Here is a 12,455-nt window from a genome sequence, read left to right on the forward strand (position 1 = left end):
AATGACACTTTGGCAGTCTCGGTTCAGCCCTTTAGGTTGTGCTCTAACAGTTCCCGGTGGTGGTGAAGCGGTGGGGGAGGGGAGGGAGGGGGGAGGGGGCCTCAATTTTGCCGTCAAGTCGGAAATTCTTTAATAGTGTCTGCAGAAAAATCATATCTTGAGCACTGTGAATGTCACAGATTCTGAGCGATTGGCTCCCTACTGCTTTTTTCTTAGAGCACAGCCATGGCCTCATGTCGATAATTCGACTTTCTAGGCTTAAAATCAAACAAATCTATAAACAAACAAACAAAAAGAACAGCAAAAGATTGGTTGTTCATATTTTTAACCGTTTGTAGTTAAGAAGAGCCCAGAAAAAGGAAGCCGGATTACAAAGTCTACTGGGAGAAACAGAAGCTCAACTACAGGTAAATACACAATAATACACCGCTTTCTGCTTTCCATCGTCGTTTCAACTAAACACTCATTAAATTCCGAGCTCATCAGTTTCTAAAAATCCCATTTTCCTGATAACTAGAAGCCAATTAGAATCGTGTTTAGCTCAGTTCAATTCGTTCCCAGGCGCCCCTCTTTGCTCTTGGTTGGTGGGCGTCCTCATCCATGAGGCGCCTGGTGACCAGGCAGGTAGCCACGCGTGTGTTTTGTAAGACATTATTCTCACTCTTATAAATGCATACAAAATTGAGGTAGCTCAACCTGATTTTTCAGTGACCATACCGAACAACCTTGTCCCCAGGGCTTTTCCCTTAAAATATGGGTTGGGGACGAGGTTGCATATCGAATATTTCACCAAAACATTCATATAGAATTTGTTTAAAACCTCAGTACAACTCAAGAAAAGTATATTATATATGAACAACAAGTACTATAAACAACTTGGAAAACAAACGCCCAGATTTTACAATTTTCACCAAATGTTATTCATTGAATACTACACCAGAAAATTAATTTCTTCATTGTATCTTCCTTCCTCGCTGCCGCTCACATATATGTATTCTTTTACATGCATTGCTATTTAATATCCTATTGCAAAAAGAAACGGAAAAACTTTTCATATCTGTATTGATGACTATTATTACGTAACTGTAGGTTTATAAAAAGAAGTGTAGTTTCATAAACATTTTGACACGTTTATTTCAGAGAACTGCTCACGAAAGTCATGCTCAGCAAGCGAAACTGCAGGAGTTAGAAAACCAGATGAAAGGACTGAGAAAACAATTAAAAGACGCAGAAACTGAGGCTATGAAGGTGATTTATGAAGTCTGAAACAAAACCCTTCTAGTTGATAAAAATGACGGATACAATTTGGCCATCAACCGGAGGAAGGTCTATTCCGATCTGTTTGCCGTTCCCTGTACGAGATTTGAAAGTTGCGGCTTCCTTTTAGCGCGATTAAGTGACTTAAATAATTTTTCTTATTTTATTCATGGTCACTCTTCTGATTTTCTCGCAAACATAACGCACTAGAACCCTTTCCCAACCATCCAATATTGCTTTTTGATGCTAACAAGCAACCTTAAGCGTCAATGAAATATAGTCCAGTGAGAGGCCATTATTCTTTGATTTCTAGCTTGGGCCTAAATTCCCGTTTAGTAACAACCTACTTAAAAAAAGACAGTCCACTTTGTTTTCTTAAATAACTAATGGTTTTGTCATATCATCTACAAGACCATTGAACCCTCGGTCTTCAATGTAACCAAAATTTATTTCCGGGCCTGGTAATTACGGGAACTTTCAAAAAACGGGCCCTTTTTCAGAACGGAACAATTCAATACCGTAAAATTCCGAAAATAAGCCCCTCCAAATATAAGCCCCCCAAACTCGTAACGCAAAAAATCCTCCGTTAAATCGCCCCTCCAAATATAAGCCCCCGGTTGGCTTGTACTTGGAAATTGCCCTCAAATACAAAGTAAAACAAAGCAAAAACTGTAAATTTCCTTCCAACTATAAGGCTAGCCCAATCGATTTTGAAACGCAAATTTCCCTCCATAGATAAGCCCCTCCGAATATAAGCCCCTCCAAAAATAAGCCCCTCAAAAAGGGTCTTTGAAATATGTAAGACCCGGGGCTTATTTTCGGAATTTTACGGTATGTTAGCGTCTATTTTTCTCCAAAGGATAAGTTGCAAAGAGAACTGGATGCTGCTAACGCGGAGCGCATGAGAGTTGCGATACAAGCGGCGGCTGATAAACAGTTGGCGGATGCCAAACAACAGGTATGACCTAGACATGACGTCAGCTCGTGAGCCACAACTACACAAACGACCTGGCCTTATTTAGTTTTTTTTGCTTGGCAAGTTTTTTTTCTTTCTTTGGCAGCTCAAGCAGCAGAGACCTTGATTCATTCCCTTGTGACCTGAAAAGTAGATTACTGCAATTCACTTCTGTATGGTGTCCCTAATCAATTGATACAAAAACTTCAAAGCGTTCAAAACTCAGCTGCCAGGCCATTAACTTGTAGCAACAAGCTGGAACATATCAAACCAGTTGCACTGGCTACCCGTTGAGTTCAGGATCCAATATAAAATCCTACTGATGACTTTTAAATGTTTAAATGACGCTGCGCCTGCTTATCTTGAAGATTTAATTGACCCGAATACACCAAATCGCAGTCTGAGGTCAGACTCAAAAAACTACTTAGCACATGAGCAATACCACCTGAAAAGGTTATGGAGATAGAGCATTCTCAGCTGCAGCACCCATTCTCTGGAATGCACTGCCAGATAGACTCAGAAACCATTTGAAATTTTCCATATCTTCTTTTAAGAAGAACTTAAAACACCTTTTTTAATTTAAAACAGCTTTTTAACATGTAAATTTACTACTGCTTATTTAATTATTCATTTTGGTTTTTTAACAATTCCTTATATTAGTGTGAAGCGCCAATGAAATTTACGGAATTAGCGCTATATAAGTATTACTTATTAGTAATAATAATAATAATAATAATATTATTATTATTATTATTATTATTATTATTATTATTATTATTATTATTATTAGTTTGTCTTGGCGAAGTATTAACAGATCGTTAACAATTTCCATGGTCTGTACTCTTGTCGACCATAGAAATGACATCAACATGTTCAAAACTCGAGCACAGGCGACTGGTTTCACTGCAAAGTATGGCTCTCCACCAATCAGCGCGAGAGAAATCGCTCAGTTATTGTAAAAACATTTTAATAAGAGATTAAATAGCCTATTACTGTTCTAGGTGACTTCGTTGCAGTCTATACTGGACAGCAAAGACAGGCAGTTACAAGAACAACTGGCACAAGGAACACAGAATGCATCTGATATAGGTACTGGTTCATCTCATCGTTTTTATTCCAGGGCATTGTTCCGTCATAGGATACTCACCATTAATTTTGTACACTGATTGATCACAGCTGTGGATTTTGTCATTAATTTCTTCATTGTTTTGTATTTTTTTGTTATCCAGCTGCTCAGCGAGCCGCAATAAAAAATCTGGCATCAGCTTTGTCCGAGCAGAACGATGAACTGGAGCGACTTAAGGACGACCTTATGCAGATGACTCGTAGTCAAGTCCATCCACAGTATTTCAATCATCCTGGTTAGTTACGCAAATTAATTCTTTCCTCTGGCAAAATCCAAGGCACTTTGGTGCAGCCCAAATAACCTGGCTTTCCTTAGTTGGAAGACGCACTTGTGCTGTGCCACATACACGAGTTTGTTCTAGTAAATCGTGCATATGTACCTAAAGCCACTTAGAACCTTCTGTAATAACAGGCGCAAATCTTTGCTAGAGTTTTGAACAGATTTTCTCAGTATTGACTATTATCTTAGCAAATGCTAACCATTGATTTATGCTTTTTTGATAGACCCAAGCCTCGCTGCGTTGGCTAATGAAGTCGAGGCTTTAAGGGCAGCTCTTTTACAAAGAGAACAACAAGTAGCAAATCTAACCAGATCACCGCCACTTCCGGTGCACCCCCCATTCACTACTTCCAGTTTATCAACCCAGCCTGTTCTGGTGCCCACTCAAATGCATGTCCCACAAGTAGCCACCTCCGGTGTAGCAACCACGCCTGGTCTGATCCCCGTGCAACCTCCTGTTCCTCAAGTCACTACTTCCGGTTTTGCAGTCACCCCAGGTGTGGTATCAACCCAAACATACTTACCGCGAATGGTCCCGGCTGTTGCAGAAGAAGGTCTTAGGGGTACCAGTACTACGCGGGCCTTGCCAGCCATGTCCACACTGGTGTCGAGTTCAGGTGCCCTTAATCCGCAGGTTCACCACCACCATTATTTTACGAACACAACTTCCCGAGGTAAGGCTCACGTAAGTCTCTAGATATACCATAGTTTAACTGTTAGACAAATAGTTGCTTTCCTTGTTCTTTTCCTGGAACCAGTTGTTCGAAGACTGATTAGGGGTAAATTTTACTCTGGGTTTGTTTTTCTTTTGTTCAAAAGCATATTCTTGGATTACTATTTGTAATCATTTTAGTGCATTAAATCATCAAATTGTGGGAGAAAGCTTTCGTATCTGAATTCAAATTTCGCACTGACCTTGGGTTATCTTAACCTAGCTTTGAGCTACCTGGCCACGGCGGTTTTATGCCTCCGTTCCAAAGTTAAGGAATGGATGCTTATTTTATCATCCACGCGTGACATGCTGATTTGCCCTAGCCGCATTTAGTTGCCTATTTAAATTTGAACAGTATTTGTTGGGTTATCTTGTAGGGCAAAGGAAGTCTAAATCACCTGTTGTAACGACTTCCTCACCCCTCTCCCCTGAAGTGTTAACCGCCTCGACTGTAACCGCGCCTGTGTCTTCTGTACATCACCATCATTTTGCTGACGTCACAGGTCAAGATGGCGATTCACAGAAAAGAAGAAAAGGAAAAACCAGAAAACGAAAGGAGGAATTTTTGTTTTGTAATTTCCCGAATCACGAGGGCCTAGTAAGTTGTGTTTACTTTAAATTGCAGTCGTCCTCTCTGTTTAGAGGTATGAAACTGAAATAGCGTTGAAAGGAGGGGTACAGAATTGGTACAGAACTAATTTTCTTGAAACTGAATCAGATATTCCATCCAATATTTAGTAATCAACAATTGACGCCATTGGCCGCTTTGAGAATTTTCAGTGTTCGTCTCCTTGTGGATACTGCCCCTCAATAGAGACTCGACTTTTAGGAAGCGTGAAAAATAAATGAAAATGATAAAGATAAACGGACGTTATGTATCAGTGAAACTAACTGCGATGAGTTCCCGATTGCGCTTGTTAATATGGTTTTTTTTAGGAATATGAGGTAGGGAAGTTGGAGGGTCTTTTGACGTCCACACTACAAAGTCAAAAAATTCAGGTACGGTATGCTGTCATGTGTGTCACTCATGGGAATAGGTGTCTGTCCCTTGTATGGAAAATACACACTTCTGAATCATTATAAATTCATAATGTTTTAATAGTTTTACCTTCGAATTAAATCATTACTAATAACAACAGCAATAATCCTTATTTTTCCGTTATAATTCAAGTTTCACAAAGTTGCGCGGGCCCACGGGTAGCTAGAGCTAATCTTGGTGGGCCAGTCGTCTTTTATGTACATGCTTGTCAATATATGAAAGATTATTATGAGAAGGAGAGAAACAGTTTACATATAGTAAAGGATTTACAGGATACAAATTTTAACGGGAAAAACTGGTGCAGAGCGTTTTCACTCACTTCGCCAGCATCTATGCAAATTTATTGGAACAAAAGAAAGTATTTGCATAAGAAAAGAGTTCAACTCCCATCGTCCTCGGAGATCCAGGGCAGTTAGTCGGGACGATAGAATGTTCGTGGTGAAAGTTTACTGTAAGATCGAGACGAGTTTCGTCTCGATCTTACAGTAAACTTTCACCACGAACATTCTATCTTCCCGACTAACTGCCCCTGGGTCTCCGAGGATGAACTCCCACAGGATTGGTTTGGAGCACAAACATGGCCGCTGTTTGATTGTTTTTGTAACTCCAATATGGCCGCCGTGACGTCATGTGAAAACGTTCTATCAATAGACCTCTTTTGCTTGTATGGAGGTCTCGGGGGAATTTGCCCTTTTTCTCTGTTCATAAATTATGCATACGTATGCACGGGAGTAAGACGAAATTTGAAAGAAACAGTTCTCTGGAGTATTATCACATGCCCTACAGCGGGAAAACAAAACATATAAGCTAAAGAGGTCTATTCATACTTTCGTTGCTGAGGATTTCACCTTGAGAAATAATCTGTTGTGTATCAATGCACGAATCTACTTCTTCGAAAATACTCAGTAAGCACACTTTGAATTCACACAAGAACATTCCACTTTTAGCCAGCTTTAAAATCGGTCGCGGTCAGTGTTTGGGTAGTCAGTCAGGGTCGCGATTCCCTCGATCTTTTTATTTAAAGAAGTGTTAAGATAGTACCGGGCAGATTGATGGCAATCTAGCAAGATTTGATCTTTGGGGATAATGTACACCTGAAAATGTCAAATGAAGGCGAATTTCCCTAGATACAAGAGTTGATTTCTTAGGGGACCGTAGCCTGTTCCAGGCTCCGAGATAGTGGTGGAAAGTCGTTTAGTAAAAAGAAATCGAAAAACTTGCTGGGGCTGGGGAGAGATAGGGCGGCGGAGCTCTCTCTCCCATTTTTCCCGCCGCCACCGCCCCCTTTCCCAAGTCGTGCGCATCTTATTTTCGCTTTGTTCGTTTTAATACGTTCCCACTATACTATCTGAGAGCCTGGCACAGGCTAAGGGGACCGGTGGTTCTTTACGTCATCCATAAACGTGAAATTAGGCATTTTCACGTTGTAGTCGTGCAGTGACAGCAACGAAATGTACAGAAAAGCGTGATGCACGTGCAGAGTTGTTGTTTTGCTTAATATAGGGGATGTTACACGGGACGATTCGCAACGACGATTTTTAGCACAACACAGCGTGGCAATGTTGGAACAATGTTGTAACCATTCGAAACAATGTCGCAACAATGTTGCAACGCTGTGTTGCGCTAAAAATCGTCGTTGCGAATCGTCTCCTGTAACATCTATTGCTTTTTTGCCGTTCTCGTTGGCGTCGCCGTCGTCGTTGCGAAAGCTCCCTAGTGAATTCGCTCATTGAAACGCCATCTTTTTAAAACCGCCAGCTCTACAGAGTGGTTTTTAAGGGCCTGTCCACATAAATCCGGGTTAAAAATATACGGTTTCGAAAATGTCCGAATTCGTGTGGACGGGACCTAGAAGACTACCCATTAAAATCGCATTTTCTAATCAGGTGCAGACGTACTTTTCTTAAGTTTGTTTTGCAAACTGATCGCAGAGTAGGAAAAGTATAAAGTTTACATTTGCATCACTGAACACATCCAACTCACTACTAGCTAGTACACCGCGTAATGAATTATATATGCCTAGCCACTAACGCCCAAAAGAACGTAGCAATTTGAAAAGAATAAAGCAGATTGGATTGCAATTTGAAGATAATGTGTCTCAAAAAGTCGCTGAAAACTATTTACAGAGATGCCAACCTCTAGAGATTTAAAATCTGGAGACTCTCTGTTTTTCACTAGCCCCCTACCCCGGAAATTTAGGACATTATATCAAGTCTTACATGAAGTAGATACTATCCAAATTCGCGATCATCGTTTTGATGCCAGAAATAATCTTTGTCAGTGACTAAATAGGTGTAAAATGCCTCAGAAACCGTACTACAGTTACGAATAAGAAAAATTCAAGTTTTGAGCTAAAAATGGGCTAAATTTCAAACTAAGGCACAGAAAAGCTCAAAAGATGATTTTATCCGGGAGATAAAGCGACCCGTACGGGAGACCGGGAGATTGGTGTCGTATCCGGGAGGGTTGGCATGTATGTATTTACTACTCAGTTGTTCATCCCTTCAAATCCAACTTGTCAGAGCCAGTTAAAATCTCGTTGCATTTTGAATCAAATGCAAATATTTCTTTTGTAGTGTTTGCTTCCCATTTGTGAGTTGACAGAGGGCAGGAAATGCAAAGATATGTTCCTTTCATTACCTGTTGATTTAGCCCCACGTTGACTCCATTCAGAAAATTAATGATATGCGGCTTTTATTTCACTGAAATTTCAACCGTCCTCCCTCTGTTGTGTGATCAACTACCAGTGGCGACGTCGTTAAAGGCTTGAGGTTTTGTCCTACCGACACAATCTCTGCACTCTTTAGAGTTTTCAATTTGCATTGTGGCAAGCCTATTGGGGTGTTTCGAACGACAGGCCGTATTAATAGAATGTCAAAGAAAGCTCATGGCAAACAAAGCTTGTTTAACGCTCGCATAACTTCTACGAGAAAAAGAAAGGTAGAAATAACTTCGTTTTATGTGAAACTGTTTCATCGGTTTTTCTCGTTTACTAATTGTAGTGTAAATTTTCATCTCAGGCTCATCGAGACTCGCTGCGAATGGATTTAAAAGAGTTGGAAAATGAGGTGAGTTTCGCTGCGATTGTTCTTTGGCGCAAGTTATTGAACCGTATTAAAAGCACATCACGGGGCACGTTGGTTTTGAGTAAATTTAATCGTTATCCGTCGTTATGTTTATTCCACTTTCTATGAACTCTTTTGTATTCCGCAAAATGAGTTCATTACTATAATCCCGCCACCTAATTCGTTTTACAGTACCAAGCCTTTTTGACAATTATGTTACAAAGCCCCAATTCAAAAGTGACTTAGTAGAAGAGAAGCGTGGTGGTTAACATGCTCTAAATACTTTTTAATTGGTCTGAGCTGAAAGGATATCTGTCTTTTTATTGAAAGGTCGAAAATTCATTAAAGAGAAGGGCGACATCTAAACTAAATCAACGACACTCGCTGGACGGTAATTTGGCGGTGAGTTACAGTTTAAAAAATTTTTAAATAGGGTTAAATTTAGCTCGCGTTAGTAGCGAGAGGAGTTTTTTGGTCCAGTCATCAACCCGAGCGATTTTTCTAGCTTTAGTTGAAACGTTGAACGGCATTCAGGCAGGCGTTTAGAAGTCGTTATAATGAAAATTCCTGCGTTGTGTTCCATTTTAGTAATTTTATTGTTTGATTCAACATTCAAATTCAAACTGTTTGACTGTTTTTGTTTGCATAATTATTTTGTTCGCACTGCAAGGTTTGATCGAGTTGCAGACCCAACAATATACTCAATGATTTTTGGAGCTTTCCCTCGTTTCCAATCTCGGAGACCCAGAGGCAGCTAAAAAGGCAAGAAATTAGGAAATATTTTCTGGTCGATCAACGCACTGAATTCAAAATTTTTCTGGAACCGGTTTTGTAAGATTAAAGGGTCTACATGTCATGCTATTTGCTATCTTTTTAAAACGGTAAAAACTTCTTGGCATCATTTGAATTCCAAACATAATGATCCAGTTTTGTTATTAAAGACTATATTTAGGCATTAAAAAACTGTTTTTGGTCGTCTGTTGCAACGGATGGCGAGGATGGACATGAACTGTAACTTGAAAAAGTTGGGTCGTCGTTTTCAAGTTCTAATGCTATGCTTGCAAAAGTCATTATATGTTTCTAGGTTCTGCCCACCTACCCCTCCCCTAAGCCAACATTTTGCAAGTGTTTCAGTAAGTGTTAATGTTGGTTTAGGGGAGGGGTCCGAAAGTTTTTATGGTTAGTGCTCCCTGATGAATTTTTTTTTGATATCTTCTTCATAACCCTAGAGAAGCATTTTGTGAATGGTTAAAATCACCAGGTAATGACTTCAGCACAGAATTAACTCAAAACAGCAATATCTTTGTGACATCACGATAGCCCCTTTTTGTACTCAGTGGAATTCGATCCCGTGCTCAGTCTTGTTGGCCTGTTGTAGGCTTCGCGAAGTATCTCGGAGGCCACAGTCTTGTAACCTCAGCTTTCAATGAATTTCCCTCCCGATTAGCTTCGTTTAGGTGTCCTCGAATGCTTCCTCCAAAACATTCTTCTCAGTCGGGAAACACCGCACTTATATTTTGCTAAATTGTTACAATATCTTACTATAGGTTAGTTCCCGCGATGGACATGCAATCCATCACTAGCGCATTCGCTGATTCGATTTTTTACATTTCTTTCTTTTATATCATTTTAGCGACTTCAGGATCATCTCTTGACAGTTGTAGACCACAAGTCTCGTTTATCATCCTCCAGCTTAACTTAAGACAACTTCGTTCTCTTTGACTTCCTGCAAAGTGAAATAACAGCCAAAAACTTCTCATCGGCACGGAAATCGGCAGAAGGCATTTCGATCCCTTATCATTTCAGCCGTCTGACCCTTTTTTGGTAACGACTACTCTCGATTTGCTTTCCTCTAATCTGATCCCCTGTTACAATTTCAAATGTAAAAAAATGTTTAGTGGCTGAAAATGTTTTACTCTAGCACTTATAGTAGACACTAGCTAAGTGTATTTTTTATGTCCATTTTTCGAAGCGTTTTTAGTCTGCGGTAGATTTTGCAGCGAACTGTTTTGGCTTAGAATTTTTCCTTTTTTTGAAGCGAGAATGTCAAAAAAACAATAGAACATTTATTGAAGACGGCGCCGCTTAGATGAGACAGTTGAGTCGCTAAACAAAACGTTAAAGAAATCTGTAGCCAAGAGCTAAAGACTGGCCTTCTGAAAAAAAAAAGATCGTGCAGTGTTTTCTCGGTGGAAAAATGAAGTGCTTCGCACAGCCGTCGCTGTTATTTAACCAGGTAAAGGCTACTGAAAAATAACTAGTACCAGACCGAAGGAATGTTTAAGAAGTTTCATTTGGATGCCATTCGACATTTACACAACGGGGTTTTATTCCCTGACCCCCCAAAAAGGATTTGGGGACAAAATAAGCTAAAAAGCGTCGAGGAGATTAGATTATTAAGGCTGTATACCGGAGTTAATATCAGAAAGCCAGTCTTCTCTTGGTCGCTCGCAAAGGAGGTCAATTTTTGTATATTTTCCTTAGTCTAAGGTTATTTATTTTTGTAAATAAATGTAGCAAAAATATCCTACAGGCATAAATAAACCTGGCTTAGTATTCTGACAAAGTTGTGTTTGAGATTTTCTCGTTGATACTTGGGGCTTCTAAGCGTGGCTGGCCTTCTGGTTAACTCACTTTTAATAGCTTTCACACTGGGAAATTTCCAGATTTGAGAGAGGACAGTATAAAACTCCCGCTTTTCTGATTGGTGGACTTGAATTGGCTCGTTGCCAGGTGTCCTCTCGTCTGGAAATTGAAAGGGAAGGGTAGGGTCGAGTGAAGGGAAGAACAGCGGAAGTGCTTTCGAATTATATAAAATGGTGTCCTAAAAAGTCTATATAATGACCGCTTCTGTAAAAGTGTGAAATGGAGCGAAATTGAAACATTACTGACTGTCCCCTTTCGTTCACGGCCCGTTTATTCCTGACAGTCCTTCTGAAGATGTGAAAGGCTGCACGAATGTGTCAAAAAAGAGAAAACCTCTCAATTTAAATTATAGGGAGTACGGGGTAGTATAGTTTGTTTAATTGCCATCTAAGTGGTTGAATAGTAATAAACTGCGCAACGCTTGTCAGTTACGATTCCACAAGAAAGGTTGGGCAATTGTACTTAAATTTGCCCCTAATCCACGTGCTCGGTTCGATCGTCGAAGGTAATTTATGCGGACAAAAACGAGGGGAGGGTAATGGATTCAACTGATATTTTCCAAAAAGGGGACAGCGAGCGATGGATCCCTCTTCGTTTAAGTTCATAGGAAACCACACACCTTTAACCAGTCCCGGCTGTACTGAAGGATAACCGACTGAGGTTCTTACTAGAAATGACTTGTTTCCCAGTATTATTTACTAACTGTTCGACTTTCATCAACCCGGCAACACAACTTTTTTTTTGGTTGGTTGGTTAGTTGTTTTAGTCGTTGCACAGAAAGTCCTTGGTTAGCGCTATTATTTTCTACCCTTGGGTTCATCTTTCAGGTCTGACTGGCCTAAAAGTATTCTCCTAAAAGTATTCTCCTAACTAAAATGGTAAGGCCTTTCGTGTAGCACTTTACTATTTTTACATTTAACTAGTTTAACTTGAAAATTAACCTAAAACGTAATTCCATGCGACAAAGGTCTTCCTCTCCCTCGGTTAGCTTTTCATAGCCCTATATTTTCTAGTATTTTTTTCTTTTTTTTGCGACCGTGTAGGTATATGACGTAGGTGCGTCTGTTACTATTTTGCCGTTCTACTGCATCTTACCCTAAGCCTAAACTGTGCGGCTAGGAAGGAAATTCAACACTAAAGGAATAACCTTCGCCGGGCTCTGATGATTCCGACCTTTCCACCTGAATTTTCCTTGAAACCGACCCCTTTCCTTTTGAACGCCCGCCACGCAGGCTACTCAGATAGTGTGATATTGATTTCAACCAATCGGATCACGGTATTAAGTTGGCGATTGACCAGTCTGACCAATCAGGATTTTTGCAGTTCTCTGGTGGAAGTGAAAAACGACAAAGACAATAGCGTCCATGAAGGCGTTC

At 40.1% G+C, this 12,455-nt stretch overlaps 1 protein-coding gene across 1 annotated transcript in view; it reads left to right on the forward strand.

The window, feature by feature from the left end:
• Positions 1 to 12,455, forward strand: part of LOC140938800 (uncharacterized) — a 60,099-nt gene that overhangs the window by 31,905 nt on the left and 15,739 nt on the right. The window contains exons 24-33 of the mRNA XM_073388328.1: positions 339 to 407; positions 1,141 to 1,248; positions 2,117 to 2,215; positions 3,214 to 3,301; positions 3,442 to 3,573; positions 3,842 to 4,291; positions 4,707 to 4,927; positions 5,266 to 5,328; positions 8,389 to 8,436; positions 8,764 to 8,835. Coding sequence (XP_073244429.1) covers positions 339 to 407; positions 1,141 to 1,248; positions 2,117 to 2,215; positions 3,214 to 3,301; positions 3,442 to 3,573; positions 3,842 to 4,291; positions 4,707 to 4,927; positions 5,266 to 5,328; positions 8,389 to 8,436; positions 8,764 to 8,835 — 1,350 coding nt within the window. The remainder of the gene's footprint in view (positions 1 to 338; positions 408 to 1,140; positions 1,249 to 2,116; positions 2,216 to 3,213; positions 3,302 to 3,441; positions 3,574 to 3,841; positions 4,292 to 4,706; positions 4,928 to 5,265; positions 5,329 to 8,388; positions 8,437 to 8,763; positions 8,836 to 12,455) is intronic.

This window comes from Porites lutea, chromosome 5, assembly GCF_958299795.1.
Source record: "Porites lutea chromosome 5, jaPorLute2.1, whole genome shotgun sequence".
Lineage (NCBI taxonomy): Eukaryota > Metazoa > Cnidaria > Anthozoa > Scleractinia > Poritidae > Porites > Porites lutea.